We start from the raw sequence: 27,897 nt of genomic DNA, 5'->3' as shown, positions 1-27,897 counted from the left end.
ACAGGCTGCTCTTAACTGTATTGGCAGGAAGAGCGGGCGGGGGCGGGGCCGGTAAGGCCGTGGCCACATCCGGTTTAGACATTCTTAAACCCGCCTGTGCTGAATCAAGCCTGCAACTGCTTTCTGACCTTTCCCCACATTTTAACAACAAAAATTAAGAAAGAAATCAAGAGTTTGACTATGCTTAGCAGAAAATCTTTGAGATCTGAGCGTAGTTAAAGCATTTTTGAGGATTACCCCCGTTTTACACCCGGCTAATTCATATCAATTCACAATAATACACTCCCCTTACCTTATTCCTTTAAATCTGTGTGCACATGCTTGTGGGAGTGACCCCCTCGCTTCCTTCCCTCCCTACTCAGCCCCTGACCTTGGGCGCCATATGTATTGGTATTTCTCTCTTTTCTGCCTCCATCTCCATCAGGAAAAGGTACTGGTCCGGTTGCTGAGTGGAGGAGCTGGGGATTAAGAAATTCAAGAAAGAAAAGAGACTGATAGATCCTCCCTTCCGCCAACTGATGGACAGAGCATGATGTAAACTCCACCTGCAGCCGGACATTCCTGAACACCTTACATGGACTGTACATTGAACCACCAATCACCACCTGCCATACACCCTAAACCCCCAATTCCTAAATCCCTAGGCCCCTAACCATGTACCTTACATGAAACCACCAATCAGCGTGGGCTGAGTGCCCTAAGCCCCATCCCCTCTTTTCCTCCCCTTAAAGCCTTAAAGGCGCTCTCTCTCTCTCTCTCTCTCTCTCTCTCTCTCTCTCTCCCCCCCCCCCCCCTTTTCCCCTCTGGAAGGCAGCCGGCAGGGTGATCTCCAATAAAGCCTGTGTCCTGGGATCCCATGGTCTCCAGCTCTATTTCATCTTTCATCATGGTGCTGAACCTGGGTGAGCATGGACTATCCTCGAACCTAGCCCCGAGCTTCTGACTCCTGCTCTGGCTCTGCTCGGCAGCATGGTTCTGAGTCCATTGGCCTGCTCAGAACACTTCTCCAACTCTGCCCTACCAGGACACGTGGGAATCTCCTGGCTTTCTTCTAACCGGTAGGCTTCAGGGACCGCCCCCCCCCCCCCCGCCCCCACTCTCCCTCTCCTTCCCTTGACCTGGAAGGGCCTCAGAGTTTTCCCGAAATCTTGGCTTCACGTCTTCTCCAAAGCCCAGGCGCCTGGCCGGGAAAACTCTGCTCGGGAAAGGTATCGGGGTGACGACCTTGAGACCTTCTCTTGTCCCTAGGCATTGGGAACCTTTTCTTTTGGTTTTCTAGTAAATCTGGCAAGCATTCCAACGTCTTTCCCTGTGTGCCCCTGCTTTGGCCATAGGGAAGGACTAAGCCAGGGTCCCCACAAGTCGTCTGACTTTGGGGCTGTCAGGCGGTAGTGTCTCCTGCACGCATGGGGTGGGGACATAGCAGGTCATCAAACTCGGACCCGAGTCCTGGGAGGGCCACTCAGCTCAGAACCGCTTCAGCTCCCGGCCCCGCCCCTTTCCTCTGGTCAAGAACCTGGAGTGGGCCCCCAGGGTCCAACCCCCGCTCCCAGCTGGTGGCTTACCAGGGCTCGTCCTTATTGCTGATAAAGAACCAAGTTCAACTCAGTAAATGTAAAGATTTAATTGGCTTTATTAAAAGATTTATGAACCAGGCAGCATCCTCTCTAGCAACTAGAGCAGAACTCCCAGGGGCCACACAGAATGGAAGGTTTTAATAGGGAGAGGCTGAGCCAGAGGTGCTGTTAACAAAGGAAAGGATTATTATTACTCTGGCCATCTTCTGTGGAGGGGGCGGGGCAAGAACAGCAAGGGTTTTCTATGCACATTGTATCTTGAGGTGGGGGGGGGGGGGGTGGGAGGGTATCAGAGAGATGGAGAGGTCCATGAGACAGATCACCTACCTGGTGCTTGACTGGAAAATTCCAGTCTGGTTCATTGAGATGACATTTCTGGGGAAGACTGCAATTGCAGTTAAGTCAGGTATTAAAGTTAGGTTCGGAGTCATGGGCTTTTAAGCGTGAGTGGTGCCATTCTGGGCCTGCGTGTTCTCTTTCACATGACCAAATAGAGCAGAGCTATGTTATCCAATGTATCAGGGGCTGAAAGCAGGCACTGCCTTAAACAATGCCCAGCAAAGTGTACATGCTCCATGCATGTCGACTATAATTATTCTTAGAATCGCTCAGCTCCTGTGATCTCTCTGGGTCAAAGGCATTCACTGAGATTGAACTCACAGGTGTCAACCTGTGGCTTTCTCCCTCAGGAGCTCGGCCTGTGATCCTGCACCTCAGCTCTCTGGTCTCTGCCATCCCACCCGTTCCCTGCTTCCTAGTAGGATTCCGGTGTCACCTCTCCACACAGAGGAATGCTGAGGCTCAGCCACCTTAAAAGCCCTGCCCAGTCCTCAGGAATTACAGCTTTTCCTCAATGTGGAAATTATCTTGTTGGAGGCTGGATGAAGGAACAAAAACACACGGATTAAAATGCATTCCCACCCTTCCCCCTTGTCAATGTTTAAGTTGTTTTATTTCATTTCACTTCGTTGTGAAAAAATATTTTTATTGACTTTAGAAAGGCTAGGGAGGGGAGAGACAGACAGAAAGACATCCACTGGCTGCCCCTGGGGACTGAACCTGCAACCCAGGTCTGGGAATCCAACCCAGGACCCTTTGGTGCTCCAGCCCAGGTCTGAACCGCTGAGCCACACCAGCCACAGTGAATTTTTTTCACTTCTGCACCATAAGGCTCCCCACAGAGAAACCATTTTTGGAGTTATTTTTTCTTTTAGACGTTTCCTCATACTAGAATGAATTCTATGTTCTCCCTGAGCTTCCAGGATGCTTGCTTTTTAAGGGCAGCCCTAAGGTAGACTATCTCAGGTAAGTTAAAGTTTCCCTAAAGTGGTCACTACAGTTCCAAACTACCCAAAAGTCCCCCCATTTCCCCCTAAAGGCAAAGGACCCTGATTCCTGTATTGGCCCAGGAGAAAAGCCCCCTTCACCTCTAGATTTCCTAAAACATCTAAACCAGGGGTCCTCAAACTTTTTAAACAGGGGGCCAGTTCACTGTCCCTCAGACCGTTGGAGGGTCAGACTATAGTTAAAAAAAAAAACAAAACTATGAACAAATTCCTTTGCACACTGAACATATCTTATTTTGAAGTAAAAAAACAAAACGGCAAAAACACCCGCATGTGGCCCGAGGGCCGTAGTTGGAGAACGCATGATCTAAACTGATGGACCCTGCTATTCATCAGCTCTTCCAACACAGAGGGACTCACACTGTTCCTGGTTTCAGTAGAATAGGGTGAATTATCAAGAAGCTTCGACAGAGATGGCTCAGGATCCCAGAGCTCAGCACTAAGAGAGTGGAGCTCACAGCTGAGCTGTACCCTGGAACTCCAAGGACCTCGGAGGAGGCAGAGAGGACAGTGGGCTCGGGGGTACCAGCACCCACTACTCACCAGCCTCGGGGGTCACCAGGCCTCTTGTCCCCATCCCGCTTCTTGGCCACAAGAACAGTGGAGTGAAAATTCAGAGCCCTACCTCCCTAGGAAATCTGAAAAGCAATATGCAGCTCGGAGGCTGGGTGTGCAGGACAGCTGGGAAGAGGAACTGAGAAGTGATGGGTTGTCAGGCCTGGCTTTCCTGGAGCCAGGGGATGGGGAAAGGGAATACATTGGTGTCTCTGGTAAACCAAGGCTTCCTGCTCACAAAAGGCTGTTTCCATTGTTCTCCCCTCTTCCTCTCTGAAAGTCATTCAATTGTTTACAAAGTGACTCTATGGGGCCTGGCCAGAGAGCTCCTTCCTTTAGAGATAGGACTGTCCTCTCTACCCCTTTCTTAGCTCAGGCTGCCCTGTCAGCCTCCTCTGCCCGGCTTGCTCTCAAGAGCAAAAAACTGCCTCCAACAATACACAGCGCCCACCATTGAAGGGGCAGCCCTGCCTGTCCCCACCTCTGGAAACCAGTGCCTGCTGCTTCCCAAGTGGGGACTTGGAGGTCTGAGAAAGCACTCTCCCTGCTAAGCGGCTGCGTTTGCTGTGCGGAAATCGCTTCCCCAGAACCCGGTTTGGCGGGTGAAGTCGGAAGCGCGGCTACAGCAGAGCCTGCTGCCCTGAAACCGGCTCCTGCAAGGGGCGTCCCAGCCAGGCACACCCCAACGGGTCGAGGCAGTCTGAGGGGCGAGGGCAGAGTCCCCGGGGCTGGGCAGCACCCCTGGCGCCACCAAGAGAAACCAAGAGAGAAACTGCTTCTGAGAAAAAGTCTGCTGGGCGCACCCAGTCCCCAGCAGCCACAGCAAAAGCCCGTGGCCCCCGCTGGGGAGCATCTAATGGCCCAGGACTAACCAAGTTGCAAACAAACAAACACCTGCCACAAAGAAAGCATGGACACCGGGAGGGAGCAGTGCTAACACCCAAAGCGGGTCCCGGGTAAAATGCCATCCAATGATCACCAGGCTTGGAAATCCCCTGGGCGGACATTGCGCAACATAACCGGCACAAACCAGCCGATTTCTCCTACATGCTTGAAAATCAGAAAGAAAGCAAAAAAATAAAATAAAAAGGAGAAGAAAAAAAAAGAACAAGAAAAAGAGAAAACCAGAAAGAAAGCAGACACCATCTTCCTAAAACGGTAGGAGACGGTCCCTTTTTTGTTTTTCCAATTTATGCATTCCCTGGTTGCTTCTTGTGTGTGCCCTGACCCAGGGATTCCACCTTAAACCTTGGTATATCCGGACTATGAGCTAAACACCTGAGCATTCTAGCCAGCGCCTGAGGTGGTCAGGTTTCAAACAATTTATTTACTTTTAGAGAGAGAAGACGGGAGAACAATGGAGACAGCAATTTGTGAGCCTGAAACCTTGGAACGCCAGACTGTCTGTTTATAAACAACTGAGCTCTCTGAGCTCTCCCTACAGACACCCATTGATGTTTCTCTCTCCCTTTCCCTTCCTCTCTGAAGTCAATAAAAATATGTAAAAATTAAAATCATATACATATTATGCATACACAGACACACAAACATACAGAGAGACAGACACAAAGACATTGCAGCTATCATGTAAAAACTCGAAATAGTCTTTGGAGCCAAATGGGGTTTCTGGGAGAAGGTAAGGTTACCTGCACAGGTGGCTAAAGCTTTCCCCTCCAGTTTTTCACCTCTGTTTTTCTTTGTTTGTTTCCTTGTTTGTTTGTGTTGTTAATCCTCACTGCAGGATAATTTGCCCCTGGGCATTGAACCAGCCATCCAGGTCTGGGAATCCAAGCCAGGACACTTTGATGCTCAGGGTGGTGCTTTAAGTGCAGAGTCACAACAGCCAGGGTTTTCTTTAACTTCTGCACCACAAGGATGCCCACAGAGAAATCATTTGTTGGAGTTATTTTGTCTTTTAGAAGTTTCCTCACACCAATCAAAGAACACATTCTATGTTCTCCCTGAGCTTCCAGAATGCTTGCTTTTTAAGGGCAGCCCTAAGGTGGACTATGTTAGGTAAGTTAAAGTTTCCCCAGAGTGGCCACTACAGTTCCAAACTCCCCAAAAGTTCCCCCATGTCCCCCAAAGGCACAGGACCCTGGTTCCTGTACTGGCCCAGGAGGAAAGCCCCAATTGCCTCTAGATTTCCTTAAACATCCTAACTATGATTCACTGGCCCTGCCAACACACAGGGACTCACACGGTTCCCTGCTTTCAGTAGAATAGGGTGAATTATCGAGAAGCTTCAACAGAGATGGCTCAGGATCAGAGAGCTCAGCACTAAGGGAGTGGAGCTCAGAGCTGAGCTTTGCCCTGGAACTCCAAGGCAAGGCCCCGGGTGTGGGTGTGGGGGAGACAGAAAGGGCAGTGGGCTCAGGGGTACCAGCACCCGCTACTCACCAGCTTGGGGGGTCACCAGGCCTCTTGTCCCCATCCCGCTTCTTGGCCACAAGAACGGTTGAGAGAAAATTCGGAGCTCTTCCTTCCTAGGAAGACAATCTGAAAACTGGTAGTAACGCAGCGCAGCTCGGAGGCTGGGTGTTCAGGACAGCTGTGAGGAGGAACGGAGGAAGCAGCTTGCCCTTTGCAGTGATTGGTTGTCAGGACGGGGCGTTCCTGGAGCCAGGGGACCGTAATGTTTACAAGGGGGCGGGGAGGGCGGGGCTCACTGGGTACTGAATGACTCACCCAAGTGTTTAGTGGAAATACATCGCTCCAGCGCCAGGCGAAACCTGAAACCGCTTTGGCTCAGTGGATAGACCGTCGGTCTGCGGACTCAAAGGTCCCAGGTTCGATTCCGGTCAAGGCACATCCCCCCCATCCCCCCATTACGGGGTGTGCAGGAGGCAGCTGATCGAAGATTCTAGCTCTCTATTCCTCTCTGTAAAAAATAACTTAAGCCTTCGAAAGGAAAGAAATATGCCATATGCCGGTTTAATTTCGTGATCGGTCTAGGCGCGTTAGACGCAAGATCGGGCCGCAGAGCGGCCCTCCTACGTCGTCCGAAGACCGGGCTGCAGAGCGCCATCCTCTGTGGTCCTCTGTGGTCCCCGCTAATCTCAGACTCGCCACCTCCCCTCTGCCTGCCCCTGGCACAGTCCTCAAGCCACCACAGCGATGACCACCAGCCAGAAGTATGTTCGGATGGGGAATGCAACTCGCGGGATAGAGCCCGAACTCGGTTTAATATCAGCAAGAAGAGCGCCGTCCTACGTCGTCTGAAGACCGGGCTGCAGAGCGCCATCCTCTGTGGTCCCCGCTATCCTCAGACTCGCCACCTCCCCTCTGCCTGCCCCTGGCACAGTCCTCAAGCCTCGCACAGCTCTGCAGTCCTTGCTGGCAGCTGCCCTTCTGGAGCTGGAGCCAGGGGAACGTAATGTTTACCAAGTGTTTAGTCGAAATACATCGCTCCAGCTCCAGCCGAGACCGGAAACTGCTTTGGCTCAGTGGATAGACCGTCGGTCTGCGGACTCAAAGGTCCCAGGTTCGATTCCGCTCAAGGAGGCAGCTGATCGAAGATTCTAGCTGTCTATTCCTCTCTGTAAAAAATAATGCTTCTAAAGAAAGAAATATGTTCGGATACGATCGGTTTATTAAACGAAACGAATCGGTTTATTAAACGATAGGGGCGTTAGACGCTTGCACCCGCGCGCCCCCCCTCCCCCCAGCCAGAGCATAAATATCCAGCTGCAGGCAGCACCCAAGGATTGGCCTCTGCATCAGCTCCAGGCTCACGTCCTCCTGGCCCAAGGTCTCTGCGATGGAGCAGCTCTTTCTCCTGGACAACGGCGCGCTGCAGCTGGCTTGGGATTCCGAAGACCGGGCTGCAGAGCGCCATCCTACGTCGTCCCTGCTCTTCCCAGACTGGACACGACCCGCGCTGCAGCTGGCTTGGGATTCCGAAGATCGGGCTGCAGAGCGCCGTCCTACGTCGTCCCTGCTCTTCCCAGACTGGACACGACCCGCGCTGCAGCTGGCTTGGGATTCCGAAGAGCGGGCTGCAGAGCGCCCTCCAACGTCGTCTGAAGAGCGGGCTGCAGAGCGCCGTCCTAAGTCCTCTGAAGAGCGGGCTGCAGAGCGCCGTCCTACGTCGTCTGAAGAGCGGGCTGCAGAGCGCCGTCCTACGTCGTCTGAAGAGCGGGCTGCAGAGCGCCCTCCTAAGTCCTCTGAAGAGCGGGCTGCAGAGCGCCGTCCTACGTCGTCCCTGCTCTCCCCAGACTGGCCACGACCCGCTCTGCAGGTGGCTTGGGATCCTGAAGATCAGGCTGCAGAGCGCCGTCCTGAAGATCGGGCTGCAGAGCACTGTCCTAAAGAGCGGGCTGCAGAGCGCCATCCTACGTCATCTGAAGAGCGGGCTGCAGAGCACCGTCCTACGTCATCCCTGCTCTCCCCAGCCCTGCTCTCCCCAGAGTGGCCAAGACCCTCGCTGCAGCTGGCTTGGGATTCCGAGGCTGCAGAGCGCCATCTGTGGTCCCCGCTATCCTCAGACTCGCCACCTCCCCTCTGCCTGCCCCTGGCACAGTCCTCCAGCCACCACAGCGATGACCACCAGCCATTGCTCTGCAGTCCTTGCTGGCAGCTGCCCTCGGTCTACCTGCAATACCGAGCACTCTTAGCTGAGGCCCAGAGCCCCTGGGAAGAGAGCCCAGTGCCGCCCAGTGCAGGCCTCTTGCCAGGAGTCCCTGCAGGAGCGCCTGAGTCCCCGGAGCACACCCCCTCCCCGGAGCTTCCTGGGGCCCTGCGGCCCAGCGCCTGTGCTGGAAAGGGGCCGCTGGACACGGAGGCCTGGGACCCCTGGCAGCCTTCAGTGTGCAGTCCGCCCCCGGGCCCCACCGGGTGGCGCCTGCACCTGCTTGGAGCGGGCTGCCTGCAGTGCATCCTTCGTGCTGTCTCCTCTTTGAGCCGCTGGGCTGCTGACTGCTGGGCGACAGTCCTGGACCTGTAGGAGCCCCCAGACTGTGCGGGCGGGAGGGCGCCTGTTGTGGACAAGAGGCCTGAATCAAATGTAAACCTGTTTTAATATTAAATATTGTGTCCAGACCACAGGATTCTGATTAATTTACATACTAGGTGTACCAGTTGTATTTTGTTGTATTGACAGCAAGCTTCAAAACTTCATATATCAAATTTGCTGAAGGTGTTAACAGCATAGATATTTTTACGCTTAAAAATGTCGAAATTTGCCCTGACGGGTTTGGCTCAGTGCATAGAACATTGGACTGAAGGGTCTCAGGTTCGATTCCGGTCAAGGGCATGTACCTTGGTTGCTGGCACATCCCCAGTAGGGACCGTGCAGGAGGCAGCTGATCGATGTTTCTCTCCCATCGATGTTTCTAACTCTCTATCCCTCTCCCTTTCTCTCTCTAAAAAAGTCAATAAAAGATATATTTTTAAAATGTTGAATTTCATGCCAAAAGAAGAGCATTTGCATGAAGTTTTAATTCATTACTTTATTTTGAAGAAAAAGTTATCGTATACTTCAGGAAGCTTATGGTGAACATGCTCCATCTCAAGATACTTGTGAACGCTGGTTGAAATGCTTTAAAAGTGATCATTTCGATGTGAAAGACAAAGAACGTCCAGGTCAATGGAAAAAGTTTGAAGACCAACAATGACAAGCATGATTGGATGCAGATGCACGTCAGACTTAAAAACTACCTGCAGAAAGATTAAACGTTGCTCAGCAAACAATTTCCAAACAGCCTCGCCGAGTCCGGAGAGCGGGCAGAGTGGCAGGGCGGGCACGGCGCCGGGCACCCGCGCCCCTGGCCTCAGGCAGGCCGGCTCCCCGCCCTCTTCTTCCTCGGCCCTTCCCGGAGTCCGTGCTGGTTCCTCGTCCCCGGGGCCGTCCTGGTTTCTCGTCCTCGGGTCCGTCCTCCGGTTCGACCTGGGGTCCGTCCTGGTGCCCATCCTCGGGTCGATCCTCGAGTCTATTCTCATGTCCGTCCGTCCTCCGGTTCGACCTGGGGTCCGTCCTGGTGTCCGACCTCGTGCCCGTCCTCGGAGCGCTGCCTGCCGCGTCTCAGCGCCGCATCGCCCCGCGGGCGGGTGGAGGGAGCCCGTCCTGCACGGGAAAGGGAACGGCGACCTCCGCTCTTGCGCGAGACACCGGTCTCCTCGGGCGCCGCCTCCGCCTCCCCGGGCGCCCGGCCGGCCGGCCTGTGGGGGGGCGCACGGGGTGCGGGCGCCCCTCGCTCTGAGCGCTGGGCCCATCCGAGTCTTTTTGCTGCTTGTTCTCAATCTTGTTTTTTGTGCACCTGGCATAGCGGTACCCTTTCACCCTTTTCTACTTGGTTACAAGCAGTTTTAGCCTCCAACAGGCTGCTCTTAACTGTATTGGCAGGAAGAGCGGGCGGGGGCGGGGCCAGTAAGGCCTTGGCCACATCCGGTTTAGACATTCTTAAACCCGCCTGTGCTGAATCAAGCCTGCAACTGCTTTCTGACCTTTCCCCACATTTTAACAACAAAAATTAAGAAAGAAATCAAGAGTTTGACTATGCTTAGCAGAAAATCTTTGAGATCTGAGCGTAGTTAAAGCATTTTTGAGGATTACCCCCGTTTTACACCCGGCTAATTCATATCAATTCACAATAATACACTCCCCTTACCTTATTCCTTTAAATCTGTGTGCACATGCTTGTGGGAGTGACCCCCTCGCTTCCTTCCCTCCCTACTCAGCCCCTGACCTTGGGCGCCATATGTATTGGTATTTCTCTCTTTTCTGCCTCCATCTCCATCAGGAAAAGGTACTGGTCCGGTTGCTGAGTGGAGGAGCTGGGGATTAAGAAATTCAAGAAAGAAAAGAGACTGATAGATCCTCCCTTCCGCCAACTGATGGACAGAGCATGATGTAAACTCCACCTGCAGCCGGACATTCCTGAACACCTTACATGGACTGTACATTGAACCACCAATCACCACCTGCCATACACCCTAAACCCCCAATTCCTAAATCCCTAGGCCCCTAACCATGTACCTTACATGAAACCACCAATCAGCGTGGGCTGAGTGCCCTAAGCCCCATCCCCTCTTTTCCTCCCCTTAAAGGCTCTCTTTCTCTCTCTCTCTCTCTCTCTCTCTCTCTCTCTCTCTCTCTCTCTCCCCCCCCCCCCCCCTTTTCCCCTCTGGAAGGCAGCCGGCAGGGTGATCTCCAATAAAGCCTGTGTCCTGGGATCCCATGGTCTCCAGCTCTATTTCATCTTTCATCATGGTGCTGAACCTGGGTGAGCATGGACTATCCTCGAACCTAGCCCCGAGCTTCTGACTCCTGCTCTGGCTCTGCTCGGCAGCATGGTTCTGAGTCCATTGGCCTGCTCAGAACACTTCTCCAACTCTGCCCTACCAGGACACGTGGGAATCTCCTGGCTTTCTTCTAACCGGTAGGCTTCAGGGACCGCCCCCCCCCCGCCCCCACTCTCCCTCTCCTTCCCTTGACCTGGAAGGGCCTCGGAGTTTTCCCGAAATCTCGGCTTCACGTCTTCTCCAAAGCCCAGGCGCCTGGCCGGGAAAACTCTGCTCGGGAAAGGTATCGGGGTGACGACCTTGAGACCTTCTCTTGTCCCTAGGCATTGGGAACCTTTTCTTTTGGTTTTCTAGTAAATCTGGCAAGCATTCCAACGTCTTTCCCTGTGTGCCCCTGCTTTGGCCATAGGGAAGGACTAAGCCAGGGTCCCCACAAGTCGTCTGACTTTGGGGCTGTCAGGCGGTAGTGTCTCCTGCACGCATGGGGTGGGGACATAGCAGGTCATCAAACTCGGACCCGAGTCCTGGGAGGGCCACTCAGCTCAGAACCGCTTCAGCTCCCGGCCCCGCCCCTTTCCTCTGGTCAAGAACCTGGAGTGGGCCCCCAGGTTCCAACCCCCGCTCCCAGCTGGTGGCTTACCAGGGCTCGTCCTTATTGCTGATAAAGAACCAAGTTCAACTCAGTAAATGTAAAGATTTAATTGGCTTTATTAAAAGATTTATGAACCAGGCAGCATCCTCTCTAGCAACTAGAGCAGAACTCCCAGGGGCCACACAGAATGGAAGGTTTTAATAGGGAGAGGCTGAGCCAGAGGTGCTGTTAACAAAGGAAAGGATTATTATTACTCTGGCCATCTTCTGTGGAGGGGGCGGGGCAAGAACAGCAAGGGTTTTCTATGCACATTGTATCTTGAGGTGGGGGCGGGGGGGGGGGAGTGTATCAGAGATGGAGAGGTCCATGAGACAGATCACCTACCTGGTGCTTGACTGGAAAATTCCAGTCTGGTTCATTGAGATGACATTTCTGGGGAAGACTGCAATTGCAGTTAAGTCAGGTATTAAAGTTAGGTTCGGAGTCATGGGCTTTTAAGCGTGAGTGGTGCCATTCTGGGCCTGCGTGTTCTCTTTCACATGACCAAATAGAGCAGAGCTATGTTATCCAATGTATCAGGGGCTGAAAGCAGGCACTGCCTTAAACAATGCCCAGCAAAGTGTACATGCTCCATGCATGTCGACTATAATTATTCTTAGAATCGCTCAGCTCCTGTGATCTCTCTGGGTCAAAGGCATTCACTGAGATTGAACTCACAGGTGTCAACCTGTGGCTTTCTCCCTCAGGAGCTCGGCCTGTGATCCTGCACCTCAGCTCTCTGGTCTCTGCCATCCCACCCGTTCCCTGCTTCCTATTAGGATTCCGGTGTCACCTCTCCACACAGAGGAATGCTGAGGCTCAGCCACCTTAAAAGCCCTGCCCAGTCCTCAGGAATTACAGCTTTTCCTCAATGTGGAAATTATCTTGTTGGAGGCTGGATGAAGGAACAAAAACACACGGATTAAAATGCATTCCCACCCTTCCCCCTTGTCAATGTTTAAGTTGTTTTATTTCATTTCACTTCGTTGTGAAAAAATATTTTTATTGACTTTAGAAAGGCTAGGGAGGGGAGAGACAGACAGAAAGACATCCACTGGCTGCCCCTGGGCACTGAACCTGCAACCCAGGTCTGGGAATCCAACCCAGGACCCTTTGGTGCTCCAGCCCAGGTCTGAACCGCTGAGCCACACCAGCCACAGTGAATTTTTTTCACTTCTGCACCATAAGGCTCCCCACAGAGAAACCATTTTTGGAGTTATTTTTTCTTTTAGACGTTTCCTCATACTAGAATGAATTCTATGTTCTCCCTGAGCTTCCAGGATGCTTGCTTTTTAAGGGCAGCCCTAAGGTGGACTATCTCAGGTAAGTTAAAGTTTCCCCAGAGTGGTCACTACAGTTCCAAACTACCCAAAAGTCCCCCCATTTCCCCCTAAAGGCAAAGGACCCTGATTCCTGTATTGGCCCAGGAGAAAAGCCCCCTTTACCTCTAGATTTCCTAAAACATCTAAACCAGGGGTCCTCAAACTTTTTAAGCAGGGGGCCAGTTCACTGTCCCTCAGACCGTTGGAGGGTCAGACTATAGTTTAAAAAAAAAAAACTATGAACAAATTCCTTTGCACACTGAACATATCTTATTTTGAAGTAAAAAAACAAAACGGCAAAAACACCCGCATGTGGCCCGAGGGCCGTAGTTGGAGAACGCATGATCTAAACTGATGGACCCTGCTATTCATCAGCTCTTCCAACACAGAGGGACTCACACTGTTCCTGGTTTCAGTAGAATAGGGTGAATTATCAAGAAGCTTCGACAGAGATGGCTCAGGATCCCAGAGCTCAGCACTAAGAGAGTGGAGCTCACAGCTGAGCTGTACCCTGGAACTCCAAGGACCTCGGAGGAGGCAGAGAGGACAGTGGGCTCGGGGGTACCAGCACCCACTACTCACCAGCCTCGGGGGTCACCAGGCCTCTTGTCCCCATCCCGCTTCTTGGCCACAAGAACAGTGGAGTGAAAATTCAGAGCCCTACCTCCCTAGGAAATCTGAAAAGCAATATGCAGCTCGGAGGCTGGGTGTGCAGGACAGCTGGGAAGAGGAACTGAGAAGTGATGGGTTGTCAGGCCTGGCTTTCCTGGAGCCAGGGGATGGGGAAAGGGAATACATTGGTGTCTCTGGTAAACCAAGGCTTCCTGCTCACAAAAGGCTGTTTCCATTGTTCTCCCCTCTTCCTCTCTGAAAGTCATTCAATTGTTTACAAAGTGACTCTATGGGGCCTGGCCAGAGAGCTCCGTCCTTTAGAGATAGGACTGTCCTCTCTACCCCTTTCTTAGCTCAGGCTGCCCTGTCAGCCTCCTCTGCCCGGCTTGCTCTCAAGAGCAAAAAACTGCCTCCAACAAGACACAGCGCCCACCATTGAAGGGGCAGCCCTGCCTGTCCCCACCTCTGGAAACCAGTGCCTGCTGCTTCCCAAGTGGGGACTTGGAGGTCTGAGAAAGCACTCTCCCTGCTAAGCGGCGGCGTTTGCTGTGCGGAAATCGCTTCCCCAGAACCCGGTTTGGCGGGTGAAGTCGGAAGCGCGGCTACAGCAGAGCCTGCTGCCCTGAAACCGGCTCCTGCAAGGGGCGTCCCAGCCAGGCACACCCCAACGGGTCGAGGCAGTCTGAGGGGCGAGGGCAGAGTCCCCGGGGCTGGGCAGCACCCCTGGCGCCACCAAGAGAAACCAAGAGAGAAACTGCTTCTGAGAAAAAGTCTGCTGGGCGCACCCAGTCCCCAGCAGCCACAGCAAAAGCCCGTGGCCCCCGCTGGGGAGCATCTAATGGCCCAGGACTAACCAAGTTGCAAACAAACAAACACCTGCCACAAAGAAAGCATGGACACCGGGAGGGAGCAGTGCTAACACCCAAAGCGGGTCCCGGGTAAAATGCCATCCAATGATCACCAGGCTTGGAAATCCCCTGGGCGGACATTGCGCAACATAACCGGCACAGACCAGCCGATTTCTCCTACATGCTTGAAAATCAGAAAGAAAGCAAAAAAATAAAATAAAAAGGAGAAGAAAAAAAAAGAACAAGAAAAAGAGAAAACCAGAAAGAAAGCAGACACCATCTTCCTAAAACGGTAGGAGACGGTCCCTTTTTTGTTTTTCCAATTTATGCATTCCCTGGTTGCTTCTTGTGTGTGCCCTGACCCAGGGATTCCACCTTAAACCTTGGTATATCCGGACTATGAGCTAAACACCTGAGCATTCTAGCCAGCGCCTGAGGTGGTCAGGTTTCAAACAATTTATTTACTGTTAGAGAGAGAAGACGGGAGAACAATGGAGACAGCAATTTGTGAGCCTGAAACCTTGGAACGCCAGACTGTCTGTTTATAAACAACTGAGCTCTCTGAGCTCTCCCTACAGACACCCATTGATGTTTCTCTCTCCCTTTCCCTTCCTCTCTGAAGTCAATAAAAATATGTAAAAATTAAAATCATATACATATTATGCATACACAGACACACAAACATACAGAGAGACAGACACAAAGACATTGCAGCTATCATGTAAAAACTCGAAATAGTCTTTGGAGCCAAATGGGGTTTCTGGGAGAAGGTAAGGTTACCTGCACAGGTGGCGAAAGCTTTCCCCTCCAGTTTTTCACCTCTGTTTTTCTTTGTTTGTTTCCTTGTTTGTCTGTGTTGTTAATCCTCACTGCAGGATAATTTGCCCCTGGGCATTGAACCAGCCATCCAGGTCTGGGAATCCAAGCCAGGACACTTTGATGCTCAGGGTGGTGCTTTAAGTGCAGAGTCACAACAGCCAGGGTTTTCTTTAACTTCTGCACCACAAGGATGCCCACAGAGAAATCATTTGTTGGAGTTATTTTGTCTTTTAGAAGTTTCCTCACACCAATCAAAGAACACATTCTATGTTCTCCCTGAGCTTCCAGAATGCTTGCTTTTTAAGGGCAGCCCTAAGGTGGACTATGTTAGGTAAGTTAAAGTTTGCCCAGAGTGGCCACTACAGTTCCAAACTACCCAAAAGTTCCCCCATGTCCCCCAAAGGCACAGGACCCTGGTTCCTGTACTGGCCCAGGAGGAAAGCCCCATTTGCCTCTAGATTTCCTTAAACATCTGAACTATGATTCACTGGCTCTGCCAACACACAGGGACTCACAAGGTTCCCTGCTTTCAGTAGAATAGGGTGAATTATCGAGAAGCTTCAACAGAGATGGCTCAGGATCAGAGAGCTCAGCACTAAGGGAGTGGAGCTCAGAGCTGAGCTTTGCCCTGGAACTCCAAGGCCCCGGGTGTGGGTGTCGGGGAGACAGAAAGGGCAGTGGGCTCAGGGGTACCAGCACCCGCTACTCACCAGCTTGGGGGGTCACCAGGCCTCTTGTCCCCATCCCGCTTCTTGGCCACAAGAACGGTTGAGAGAAAATTCGGAGCTCTTCCTTCCTAGGAAGACAATCTGAAAACTGGTAGTAACGCAGCGCAGCTCGGAGGCTGGGTGTTCAGGACAGCTGTGAGGAGGAACGGAGGAAGCAGCTTGCCCTTTGCAGTGATTGGTTGTCAGGACGGGGCTTTCCCGGAGCCAGGGGACCGTAATGTTTACAAGGGGGCGGGGAGGGCGGGGCTCACTGGGTACTGAATGACTCACCCAAGTGTTTAGTGGAAATACATCGCTCCAGCGCCAGGCGAAACCTGAAACCGCTTTGGCTCAGTGGATAGACCGTCGGTCTGCGGACTCAAAGGTCCCAGGTTCGATTCCGGTCAAGGCACATCCCCCCCATCCCCCCATTACGGGGTGTGCAGGAGGCAGCTGATCGAAGATTCTAGCTCTCTATTCCTCTCTGTAAAAAATAACTTAAGTCTTCGAAAGGAAAGAAATATACCATATGCCGGTTTAATTTCGTGATTGGTCTAGGCGCGTTAGACGCAAGATCAGATCGGGCCGCAGAGCGGCCCTCCTACGTCGTCCGAAGACCGGGCTGCAGAGCGCCATCCTCTGTGGTCCTCTGTGGTCCCCGCTAATCTCAGACTCGCCACCTCCCCTCTGCCTGCCCCTGGCACAGTCCTCAAGCCACCACAGCGATGACCACCAGCCAGAAGTATGTTCGGATGGGGAATGCAACTCGCGGGATAGAGCCCGAACTCGGTTTAATATCAGCAAGAAGAGCGCCGTCCTACGTCGTCTGAAGACCGGGCTGCAGAGCGCCATCCTCTGTGGTCCCCGCTATCCTCAGACTCGCCACCTCCCCTCTGCCTGCCCCTGGCACAGTCCTCAAGCCTCGCACAGCTCTGCAGTCCTTGCTGGCAGCTGCCCTTCTGGAGCTGGAGCCAGGGGAACGTAATGTTTAGGGGTGGGGGCGGGGGCTAACTGGGTACTGAATGACTCACCCAAGTGTTTAGTCGAAATACATCGCTCCAGCTCCAGCCGAGACCGGAAACTGCTTTGGCTCAGTGGATAGACCGTAGGTCTGCGGACTCAAAGGTCCCAGGATCCGGTCAAGGAGGCAGCTGGTCGAAGATTCTAGTTTCTAAAGAAAGAAATATGTTCGGATACGATCGGTTTATTAAACGAATCGGTTTATTAAACGATAGGGGCGTTAGACGCTTGCACCCGCGCGCCCCCCCTCCCCCCAGCCAGAGCATAAATATCCAGCTGCAGGCAGCACCCAAGGATTGGCCTCTGCATCAGCTCCAGGCTCACGTCCTCCTGGCCCAAGGTCTCTGCGATGGAGCAGCTCTTTCTCCTGGACAACGGCGCGCTGCAGCTGGCTTGGGATTCCGAAGACCGGGCTGCAGAGCGCCGTCCTACGTCGTCTGAAGAGCGGGCTGCAGAGCGCCGTCCTCCGTCGTCTGAAGAGCGGGCTGCAGAGCGCCGTCCTATGTCCTCTGAAGAGCGGGCTGCAGAGCGCCCTCCTACATCGTCTGAAGAGCGGGCTGCAGAGCGCCGTCCTGAAGATCGGGCTGCAGAGCACTGTCCTACATCGTCTGAAGAGCGGGCTGCAGAGCGCCGTCCTATGTCGTCCCTGCTCTCCACATACTGGCCACGACCCGCGCTGCAGGTGGCTTGGGATCCCAAAGATCAGGCTGCAGAGCGCCGTCCTGAAGATCGGGCTGCAGAGCACCGTCCTACGTCATCTGAAGAGCGGGCTGCAGTGCGCCGTCCTACCTCATCCCTGCTCTCCACATACTGGCCACGACCCGCGCTGCAGCTGGCTTGGGATTCCGAGGCTGCAGAGCGCCATCTGTGGTCCCCGCTATCCTCAGACTCGCCACCTCTGCTCTGCCTGCCCCTGGCACAGTCCTCCAGCCACCACAGCGATGACCACCAGCCACTGCTCTGCAGTCCTTGCTGGCAGCTGCCCTCGGTCTACCTGCAATACCGAGCACTCTTAGCTGAGGCCCAGAGCCCCTGGGAAGAGAGCCCAGTGCCGCCCAGTGCAGGCCTCTTGCCAGGAGTCCCCGCAGGAGCGCCTGAGCCCCCGGAGCACACCCCCTCCCCGGAGCTTCCTGGGGCCCTGCGGGCCAGCGCCCGTGCTGGAGAGGGGCCACTGGACACGGAGACCTGGGACCCCTGGCAGCCTTCAGTGTGCAGTCCGCCTCCGGACCCCACCTGGAGACACCTGCACCTGCTTGGAGCGGGCTGCCTGCAGTGCATCCTTCGTGCTGTCTCCTCTTTGAGCCGCTGGGCTGCTGACTGCTGGGCGACAGTCCTGGACCTGTAGGAGCCCCCAGACTGTGCGGGCGGGAGGGCGCCTGTTGTGGACAAGAGGCCTGAATCAAATGTAAACCTGTTTTAATATTAAATATTGTGTCCAGACCACAGGATTCTGATTAATTTACATACTAGGTGTACCAGTTGTATTTTGTTGTATTGACAGCAAGCTTCAAAACTTCATATATCAAATTTGCTGAAGGTGTTAACAGCATAGATATTTTTACGCTTAAAAATGTCGAAATTTGCCCTGACGGGTTTGGCTCAGTGCATAGAACATTGGACTGAAGGGTCTCAGGTTCGATTCTGGTCAAGGGCATGTACCTTGGTTGCTGGCACATCCCCAGTAGGGACCATGCAGGAGGCAGCTGATCGATGTTTCTCTCCCATCGATGTTTCTAACTCTCTATCCCTCTCCCTTTCTCTCTATAAAAAAATCAATAAAATATATATTTTTAAAATGTTGAATTTCATGCCAAAAGAAGAGCATTTGCATGAAGTTTTAATTCAATACTTTATTTTGAAGAAAAAGTTATCGTATACTTCAGGAAGCTTATGGTGAACATGCTCCATCTCAAGATACTTGTGAACGCTGGTTGAAATGCTTTAAAAGTGATCATTTCGATGTGAAAGACAAAGAACGTCCAGGTCAATGGAAAAAGTTTGAAGACCAACAATGACAAGCATTATTGGATGCAGATGCACGTCAGACTTAAAAACTACCTGCAGAAAGATTAAACGTTGCTCAGCAAACAATTTCCAAACAGCCTCGCCGAGTCCGGAGAGCGGGCAGAGTGGCAGGGCGGGCATGGCGCCGGGCACCCGCGCCCCTGGCCTCAGGCAGGCCGGCTCCCCGCCCTCTTCTTCCTAGGCCCGGGCCCGAGTCCGTCCTGTTTCCTCATCCTGGGGTTCGTCCTCCGGTTCGACCTCGGCTTAATTTCGTGATCGGTTTAGGCGCGTTAGACGCAAGATCATGCTGCAGAGCGCGTCCTACGTTATGTGAAGACCGGGCTGCAGAGCGCCGTCCTACATTATGTGAAGACCGGGCTGCAGAGCGCCGTCCTCTGTGGTCCTCTGTGGTCCCCGCTATCCTCAGACTCGCCACCTCCCCTCTGCCTGCCCTTGGCACAGTCCTCAAGCCTGGCACGGCTCTGCAGTCCTTGCTGGCAGCTGCCCTTCTGGAGCCAGGGGAACGTAATGTTTACAAGGGGGCAGGGAGGGCCGGGGTAACTGGGTACTGAATGACTCACCCAAGTGTTTAGTGGAAATACATCGCTCCAGCGCCAGGCGAAACCGGAAACAGCTTTGGCTCAGTGGATAGACCGTCGGTCTGCGGACTCAAAGGTCCCAGGTTCGATTCCGGTCAAGGCACATCCCCAGTACGGGGTGTGCAGGAGGCAGCTGGTCGAAGATTCTAGCTCTCTATTCCTCTCTGTGAAAAATAACTAAAATAAGTCTTCGAAAGAAATGTGTTGGGATTGGGAATCGAACTCGGTCTAATTTCGTGAACGGTTTAGGCGCCTTAGACGCAAGATCGGACTGCAGAGCGCCGTCCTATGTCGCCCGAAGACCCGGCTGCAGAGCGCCATCCTCTGTGGTCCTCTGTGGTCCTCTGTGGTCCCCGCTATCCTCAGACTCGCCACCTCCCCTCTGCCTGCCCCTGGCACAGCCCTCAAGCCACCACAGCGATGACCACCAGCCAGAAATATGTTCGGATTGGGAATCGAACTCGCGGGCTTAATTTCGTGATCGGTTTAGGCGCGTTAGACGCAAGATCTGACCGCAGAGCGCAGTCCTACGTCGTCCCTGCTCTCCCCAGACTGGCCACGACCCGCGCTGCAGCTGGCTTGGGATTCCGAAGACCGGGCTGCAGAGCGCCGTCCTACGTTATCTGAAGACCGGGCTGCAGAGCGCCGTCCTACGTTATGTGAAGACCGGGCTGCAGAGCGCCGTCCTACGTTATGTGAAGACCGGGCTGCAGAGCGCCGTCCTACGTTATCTGAAGACCGGGCTGCTGCGCCGTCCTACGTTATGTGAAGATCGGGCTGCAGAGCGCCGTCCTACGTTATCTGAAGACCGGGCTGCAGAGCGCAGTCCTACGTTATGTGAAGACCGGGCTGCAGGCGCCGTCCTACGTTATGTGAAGATCGGGCTGCAGAGCGCAGTCCTACGTTATGTGAAGATCGGGCTGCAGAGCGCCGTCCTACGTTATCTGAAGACCGGGCTGCAGAGCGCAGTCCTACGTTATGTGAAGATCGGGCTGCAGAGCGCCATCCTCTGTGGTCCCCGCTATCCTCAGACTCGCCACCTCCCCTCTGCCTGCCCCTGGCACAGTCCTCAAGCCTGGCACGGCTCTGCAGTCCTTGCTGGCAGCTGCCCTTCTGGAGCCAGGGGAACGTAATGTTTAGAAGGGGGCGGGGAGGGCGGGGCTAACTGGGTACTGAATGACTCACCCAAGTGTTTAGTCGAAATACCTCGCTCCAGCTCCAGGCGAAACCGGAAACCGCTTTGGCTCAGTGGATAGACCGTAGGTCTGCGGACTCAAAGGTCCCAGGTTCGATTCCGGTCAAGGCACATCCCCAGTACGGGGTGTGCAGGAGGCAGCTGATCGAAGATTCTAGCTCTCTATTCCTCTCTGTAAAAAATAACTAAAATAAGTAACTTCGAAAGAAATGTGTTGGGATTGGGAATCGAACTCGGTTTAATTTCGTGATCGGTTTAGGCGCCTTAGATGCAAGATCGGGCTGCAGAGCGCCTTCCTACGTTATGTGAAGACCGGGCTGCAGAGCACCGTCCTCTGTGGTCCCCGCTATCCTCAGACTCGCCACCTCCCCTCTGCCTGCCCCTGGCACAGTCCTCAAGCCACCACAGCGATGACCACCACCAGCCAGAAATATGTTCGGATTGGGAATCGAACTCGGAATCGAACTCGCGGGTTTAATTTCGTGATGGTTTACGCGTTAGACGCAAGATCTGACTGCAGAGCGCCGTCCTACGTCGTCCCTGCTCTCCCCAGACTGGCCACGACCTGCGCTGCAGCTGGCTTGGGATTCCGAAGACCGGGCTGCAGAGCGCCGTCCTACGTCATCTGAAGACCGGGCTGCAGAGCGCCGTCCTAAGTTATCTGAAGACCTGGCTGCAGAGCGCCGTCCTACGTTATGTGAAGACCGGGCTGCAGAGCGCCGTCCTACGTTATGTGAAGACCGGGCTGCAGAGCGCCGTCCTACGTTATGTGAAGACCGGGCTGCAGAGCGCCGTCCTACGTTATCTGAAGACCGGGCTGCTGCAGAGCGCCGTCCTACGTTATGTGAAGACCGGGCTGCAGAGCGCCATCCTCTGTGGTCCCCGCTATCCTCAGACTCGCCACCTCCCCTCTGCCTGCCCCTGGCACAGTCCTCAAGCCTGGCAGAGCTCTGCAGTCCTTGCTGGCAGCTGCCCTCCTGGAGCCAGGGCAACGTAATGTTTAGAAGGGGGCGGGGGGGGGGGGGCACACTGGGTACTGAATGACTCACCCAAGTGTTTAGTTGAAATACATCTCTCCAGCTCCAGCCGAGACCGGAAACCGAAACCGCTTTGGCTCAGTGGATAGACCGAAGGTCTGCGGACTCAAAGGTCCCAGGTTCGATTCCGGTCAAGGCCCATTCCCAGTACGGGGTGTGCAGGAGGCATTTGGTCAAAGATTCTAGCTCTCTATTTCTCTCAGTAAAAAAATAAGTTAAATATGTTAAAAAATTAAATAAAATATGTTTCTAAAGATAGAGCTCGATCGGTTTATTAAACGTTGGTTTAGGCGCTCAGTGCGCCCCCTTTCCTTCCCCCCCACCCCCGGGCCAGAGCATAAATATCCAGCTGCAGGCAGCACCCAAGGATTGGCCTCTGCATCAGCTCCAGGCTCACGTCCTCCTGGCCCAAGGTCTCAGCGATGGAGCAGCACTTTCTCCTGGACAACGGCGTCCTATGTCGTCCCTGCTCTCCCCAGACGTGCGCTACAGCTGGCTTGGGATTCCGAAGACCAGGCTGCAGAGCGCCCTCCTATGTCTTCTGAAGAGCGGGCTGCAGAGCGCCATCTGTGGTCCCCGCTATCCTCAGACTGGCCACCTCCGCTCTGCCTGCCCCTGGCACAGTCCTCCAGCCACCACAGTGATTACCACCAGCCACTGCTCTGCAGTCCTTGCTGGCAGCTGCCCTCGGTCTACCTGCAATACCCAGCACTCTTAGCTGAGGCCCAGAGCCCAGTGCCCCCAAGTGCAGGCCTCTTGCCAGGAGTCCCCGCAGGAGCGCCTGAGCCCCCGGAGCACACCCCCTCCCCGGAGCTTCCTGGGGCCCTGCGGGCCAGCGCCCGTGCTGGAGAGGGGCCGCTGGACACGGAGGCCTGGGACCCCTGGCAGCCTTCAGTGTGCAGTCCGCCCCCGGACCACACCGGGTGGCGCCTGCACCTGCTTGGAGCGGGCTGCCTGCAGTGCATCCTTCGTGCCCTCTCCTCTTTGAGCCGCTGGGCTGCTGACTGCTGGGCGACAGTCCTGGACCTGTAGGAGCCCCCAGACTGTGCGGGCGGGAGGGCGCCCTTGTGGACAAGAGGCCTGAATCAAATGTAAACCTGTTTTAATATTAAATATTGTGTCCAGACCACAGGATTCTGATTAATTTACATACTAGGTGTACCAGTTAATAATGCGGATTTTTTCAATAGATGGAGTTACCCATAGGTTGATATATATGCGATTTGGTATGTATGCTATTTTGTTGTATTGACAGCAAGTTTCAAAACTTCATATATCAAATTTGCTGAAGGTGTTAACAGCATAGATATTTTTACGCTTAAAAATGTTGAATTTTCGTCCTGGGTCCGGGTGAGGCAGCCCCCCTGGGTCAGGGAGAGGCCACGCGCCCCTGGATCCAGGCGAGACCAAACCAGAGGGAGTGGGAACTGCATTGCGGGGGGCGGGGGGCCAAACATGGCGGGGATCTCCCTTTTCCGCGTCCCTCACGGAAAGAGAGATGAACGAACCGGTTCTAAGTGGAGGCGGCCAGGGATTGAGAAATAATAGAAATAAAGAAAACAAGACGCAAAAATAGATTCATGAAGCTGGGGCTGGGTGGGACGCCATCTTTTCTCTCTGATGGAGAGGCAGCATGAGGAAAACGACGACCCTGAGCCACCCAGCAGGTTTATTTTATATCCCCAAAATCCAGGAAGTAACACCAAAACTTAGGATCAAAGGAGCTTATTTGCATTCTTAACTAGGCCCCAGCGTTACTGGATTTACATATCTAGACCCGCCCCTGCTGACACCTGGGCTGCTCTGAAGTCAGAACTGATTAACATGTCCAGCCTCATTGGGGAAGCATGTTCCCAGGGCGTGACTTGGCCTAAGCCCTGAGTTCGGCTGATGATAATTAAGGAAATGCCCAGGTGCCTCCCAGGCGGCCCTCTACACTGCATTACCACCATTTGTCCACCATCCAGAGCTGAAAAGTCAGTGCCAACATGTACACATAAGGAACTGGTGGACATTGAAATTGGGTCTCAAGAGAACTGTTGGTCCAGAAAGAAACTCACTACAGACTGATTCATTTGCCTGTCAGCATAACTATTATTGCTCGTCTCACATTCGGTTCTTATAAGTATGTTTCTGGTGACACATGATCTCACTCATCTAGGGGAAATGATGAACAACATAGACTGATGAACAAGAACGGACCCAGAAACAGGGAGGCATCGATTGGACTGTGGGGCCTCTGAGGGGCCCCCTGTAGGGGAATGTGGGGGTAGGGGGGAGAGATCAACCAAAGGACTTGTGTGCATGCATAGGAGCCTAACCAATGGTTAAGGACAACAGGGGGGTGGAAGCATCTGTGGGGAGGGGTGTGGGATGGGAATGAAGGGATGAGGACAAATATGTGACACCTTAATCAATAAAGAAATTAAAATAAAATAAAAGCACAAGGGCCTGTCTTGGTTTTGAACTAAAAAAAAAAAATGTCGAATTTTCCCTGGCCAGTTTGGCTCAGTGGATAGAGCATTGGCCTTTCCACTGAACGGTCCTGGGTTCAATTCAGTTCAAGGGCATGTACCTTGGTTGAGGGCACATCCCCAGTAGGGGGTGTGCAAGAGGCAGCTGAGGGATGTTTCTCTCCCATCAATGTTTCTAACTCTCTATCCCTCTCCCTTCCTCTCTGTAAAAAATCAGTAAAATTTTTTTTTAAATGTCGAATTTCATGCCAAAGGAAGAACATTTGTGGGAAGTTTTAATTCGTTACTTTATTTTGAAGAAAAAGTTATCGTATACTTCAGGAAGCTTATGGTGAACATGCTGCATCTCAACATACTTGTGAACGCTGGTTGAAATGCTTTAAAAGTGATCATTTTGATGTGAAAGACAAAGAACGTCCAGGTCAATGGAAAAATTTTGAAGACCATGCGCCCTGCACCCGCGCCCCGCGCCTCAGGCAGGCCGGCTCCCCGCCCTCCTAGTCCTCAGCCCCCTCTCGGGTCCGTCCTTGGGGTGCGCCCTGGTTCCTCGTCCTCGGGTTGATCCTTGAGTCCATTCTCATGTCTGTCCGTCCTCGGGTCCGTTCTCGGGTTCGACCTGGGGTCCGTCCTAGTGCCCGTCCCCGGTTTGGACCTCGTGCCCGACCTCGGGTCTGTCCTCTGGTTCGACCTCGGGTCTGTCCTGGGAGCGCTGGCTGCCGCGTCTCAGCGCCGCATCGCCCCGCGGGCGGGTGGAGGGAGCCCGTCCTGCAGGGGAACGGGGACCTCCGCTCTTGGCAAAACACCGGTCTCCTCGGCCGACGCCTCCGCCTCCTCTGCGCCCGGCCGGCCGGCCTGTGCGGAGCGCAGGGGGTGCGGGCGCCACTCACTCTGAGCGCTGGGCGGATCCGAGTCTTTTTGCGGCTGGTCTTCAATCCTGTTGTCTGTGCACCTGGCATAGGAGTAACATACCAGCAACAACAGCAGCAACAGTGAGCGGTTACCACCGGTTTGGAATAGAAATGTCCAGCGCTAGATAAGGGGGTTCGCGGGGAAAAGCATCCCAGCCAAGCGCGCAGAGCGAGTGCTGGCCAATAAAAGGAAAACATACAGCCCCAACCGGTGTCGCTCAGTGGATAGTGCATGGGACTTCGGGCTGAAGGGTCCCGGGTTCGATTCCTGGTCAAGGGCGTGTACCTTGGTTGAGGGCACATCCCCAGTAGGGGGTGTGCAGGAGGCAGCTGATCTCATGGACGTTTCCAACTCTCTATCCCTTTCCTTTCCTCTCTGTAAAAAAATCAATAAAATGTATTTTTTTTAAAAAAGGAAAACATATAATTAGCTTAAGAAAAAGCGATGATAATACCTGTGAAGGGTCTTGCTTGGCTGGGATGCTTTTCCCCGCGAACCCCGTTATCCAGCGCTGGACATTTCTATTCCAAACCGGTGGTAACCGCTCACTGTTGCTGCTGTTGTTGCTGGTATGTTACTCCTATGCCAGGTGCACGAAAAGCAGGATTGAGAACAAGCAGCAAAAAGACTCGGATCTGCCCAGCGCTCAGAGCTAGGGGCGCCCGCACCCCCTGCGCTCCCCCACAGGCCGGCCGGGCGCCTGGGAGGCGGAGGCGGCGCCCCAGGAGACCCGTGTTTTGCTAAGAGCGGAGGTCGCCATTCCCCTGCAGGACGGGCTCCCTCCACCCGCCCGCGGGGCGATGCGGCGCTGAGACGGGGCAGCCAGCTCTACAAGGACAGACCCGAGGTCGAACCGGAGGACAGACCCGAGGACGCGCACGAGGTCCAAACCGGGACGGGCACGAGGACGGACCCCAGGTCGAACCCGAGAACGGACCCGAGGACGGACGAACGGACTCTAGGATCAACCCGAGGACGGGCACCAGGACGGACCCAAGGACGAGGAACCAGGGCGCACCCCAAGGACGGACCCGAGATGGGGCCGCGGACGAGGAGGGCGGGGAGCCGGCCTGCCTGAGGCGAGGGGCGCGGGTGCACCGCGCAGTGACCGGCCCTGCCACTCCGCCCGCTCTCGGGACTCATTAACTGGTACACCGAGCATATAAAGTAATCAGAATCCTGTGGTCTGGACACAATATTTAATATTAAAACAGGTTTACATTTGATTCAGGCCTCTTGTCCACAAGGGCGCCCTCCCGCCCGCACAGTCTGGGGGCTCCTACAGGTCCAGGACTGTCGCCCAGCAGTCAGCAGCCCAGCGGCTCAAAGAGGAGACAGCACGAAGGATGCACTGCAGGCAGCCCGCTCCAAGCAGGTGCAGGCGCCACCAGGTGGGGTCCGGGGGCGGACTGCACACTGAAGGCTGCCAGGGGTCCCAGGCCTCCGTGTCCAGCGGTCCCTCCCCAGCACGGGCGCTGGGCCGCAGGGCCGGGAATCCCCCGGGAGGTGGTGTGCGCCTGGGCTCAGGCGCTCCTGCGGGAGGTGGTGTGCTCCGGGGCTCTGGCGCTCCTGTGGGAGGTGGTGTGCTCCGGGGCTCGGGCGCTCCTGTGGGAGGTGTGCTCCGGGGCTCAGATGCTACTGTGCGAGGTGGTGTGCTCCGGAGACTCGGTCGCTCCTGCGGGGACTCCTGGCAAGAGGCCTGCACTGGGAGGCACTGGGCTCTCTTCCGAGGGGCTCTGGGCCTCAGCTAAGAGTGCTCGGTATTGCAGGTAGACCGAGGGTAGCTGCCAGCAAGGACTGCAGAGCAGTGGCTGGTGGTCATCGCTGTGGTGGCTGGAGGACTGTGCCACAGGCAGGCAGAGCGGAGGTGGAGAGTCTGGGGAGAGCGGGGACCGCGGGGGATGGTCCTCTGCAGCCCGGACTGCGGAATCCCCAGCCTTCTGCAGCGCTTCGACGTCCAGGAGAAATTGCTGCTCCATCGCAGAGACCTTGGGCCAGGAGGACGTGAGCCTGGAGCTGATGCAGAGGCTAAACCTGGTGTGCTGCCTGCAGCCTGGATATTTATGCTCAGAGCAGGGGAGGGGGGCGGGGATGGAGGCGGGTGCAAGCCTCTAATGCGCCTAAACCAATCCTTTAATCATGCTCCACCAAAAGGATCAAGTAATCCTGTTCCACCCTAAGCCAATTGTGTGTTTGAGCTCTATATTTTGACTAAACACTCCAGGGAGTCATTCAATGCCCATTTAGCGACGCCCTTCCCCCCACCCTTCTAAACATTGGTTTATCTAAGACAATGATACCTATATGGTCACCCAATCCCCTGGCTCCAGGAAAGCCCTGTCCTGACAACCAATCACTGTAAAGGACAAGCTACTTCCTCCATTCCTCTTCACAGCTGTCCAGTAAACCCAGCCTCCCAGCTGCATTACTATGGGTTTTCAGATTGTCTTCCTATGAAGGAAGGGCTTCGAATTTTCTCTCAACCGTTCTTGTGGCCAAGAAGCAGGATGGGGACAAAACACCTGGTGACCCCCAAACCTGATGAGTAGCGGGTGCTGGTACCCCTGAGCCCACTGCCCTTTCTGTCTCCCCCACACCCACACCCGGGGCCTTGGAGTTCCAGGGCAAAGCTCAGCTCTGAGCTCCACTCCCTTAGTGCTGAGCTCTCTGATCCTGAGCCATCTCTGTTGAAGCTTCTTGATAATTCACCCTATTCTACTGAAACCAGGGAACAGTGGGTCCCTGTGTGTTGGCAGAGCCAGTGAATCATAGTTCAGATGTTTAAGGGAAACTAGAGGCAAATGGGGCTTTCCTCCTGGGCCAATGCAGGAACCAGGGTCCTGTGCCTTTGGGGGACATGGGGGAACTTTTGGGTAGTTTGGAACTGTAGTGGCCACTCTGGGGAAACTTTAACTTACCTAACATAGTCCACCTTAGGGCTGCCCTTAAAGAGAAAGGATCCTGGAAGCTCAGGGAGAAAGTAGAATGTGTTCTTTGATT

At 54.2% G+C, this 27,897-nt stretch overlaps 2 protein-coding genes and 2 long non-coding RNA genes across 7 annotated transcripts; 1 reads left to right on the top strand and 3 right to left on the bottom strand.

The window, feature by feature from the left end:
* Nucleotides 1-1,615: 1,615 nt before the first annotated feature.
* On the bottom strand, nucleotides 1,616-6,050 carry LOC129148744 (uncharacterized). 3 transcript variants are annotated; one of them, XR_008555716.1, is made up of 4 exons: nucleotides 5,879-6,050; nucleotides 5,125-5,340; nucleotides 1,905-1,962; nucleotides 1,616-1,742 (listed from the first exon to the last, which is right to left on the bottom strand). It is a non-coding gene; the product is annotated as an uncharacterized LOC129148744 (long non-coding RNA). The 3 variants fall into 3 exon arrangements; XR_008555715.1 differs by having other exon boundaries at nucleotides 1,616-1,962; XR_008555717.1 differs by lacking the exons at nucleotides 1,616-1,742; nucleotides 1,905-1,962 and adding an exon at nucleotides 2,353-2,454.
* A 5,360-nt stretch (nucleotides 6,051-11,410) lies between these two features.
* LOC129148743 (uncharacterized) lies at nucleotides 11,411-15,834 on the bottom strand. Of its 2 annotated transcripts, XR_008555714.1 has the most exons (4): nucleotides 15,663-15,834; nucleotides 14,914-15,129; nucleotides 11,697-12,246; nucleotides 11,411-11,537 (listed from the first exon to the last, which is right to left on the bottom strand). It is a non-coding gene; the product is annotated as an uncharacterized LOC129148743 (long non-coding RNA). The 2 variants fall into 2 exon arrangements; XR_008555713.1 differs by having other exon boundaries at nucleotides 11,411-12,246.
* Nucleotides 15,835-16,384: 550 nt separating this feature from the next.
* Nucleotides 16,385-18,112, top strand: LOC129148769 (annexin-2 receptor-like). The gene is made up of 3 exons (XM_054714364.1): nucleotides 16,385-16,401; nucleotides 16,962-17,091; nucleotides 17,530-18,112. Exons 1-3 carry the CDS (start codon nucleotides 16,385-16,387, stop codon nucleotides 18,022-18,024), a joined length of 642 nt encoding a protein of 213 aa, XP_054570339.1. The 3' UTR covers nucleotides 18,025-18,112.
* An 8,005-nt stretch (nucleotides 18,113-26,117) lies between these two features.
* Nucleotides 26,118-27,822, bottom strand: LOC129148768 (annexin-2 receptor-like). The gene is made up of 3 exons (XM_054714363.1): nucleotides 27,816-27,822; nucleotides 26,542-26,950; nucleotides 26,118-26,414 (listed from the first exon to the last, which is right to left on the bottom strand). Exons 1-3 carry the CDS (start codon nucleotides 27,820-27,822, stop codon nucleotides 26,177-26,179), a joined length of 654 nt encoding a protein of 217 aa, XP_054570338.1. The 3' UTR covers nucleotides 26,118-26,176.
* Between the last annotated feature and the right edge of the window lie 75 nt (nucleotides 27,823-27,897).

The sequence above is a fragment of the Eptesicus fuscus genome, chromosome 4 (genome assembly GCF_027574615.1).
Source record: "Eptesicus fuscus isolate TK198812 chromosome 4, DD_ASM_mEF_20220401, whole genome shotgun sequence".
Classification (NCBI taxonomy): domain Eukaryota; kingdom Metazoa; phylum Chordata; class Mammalia; order Chiroptera; family Vespertilionidae; genus Eptesicus; species Eptesicus fuscus.
This window is presented reverse-complemented; position numbering and strand designations above follow the sequence as displayed.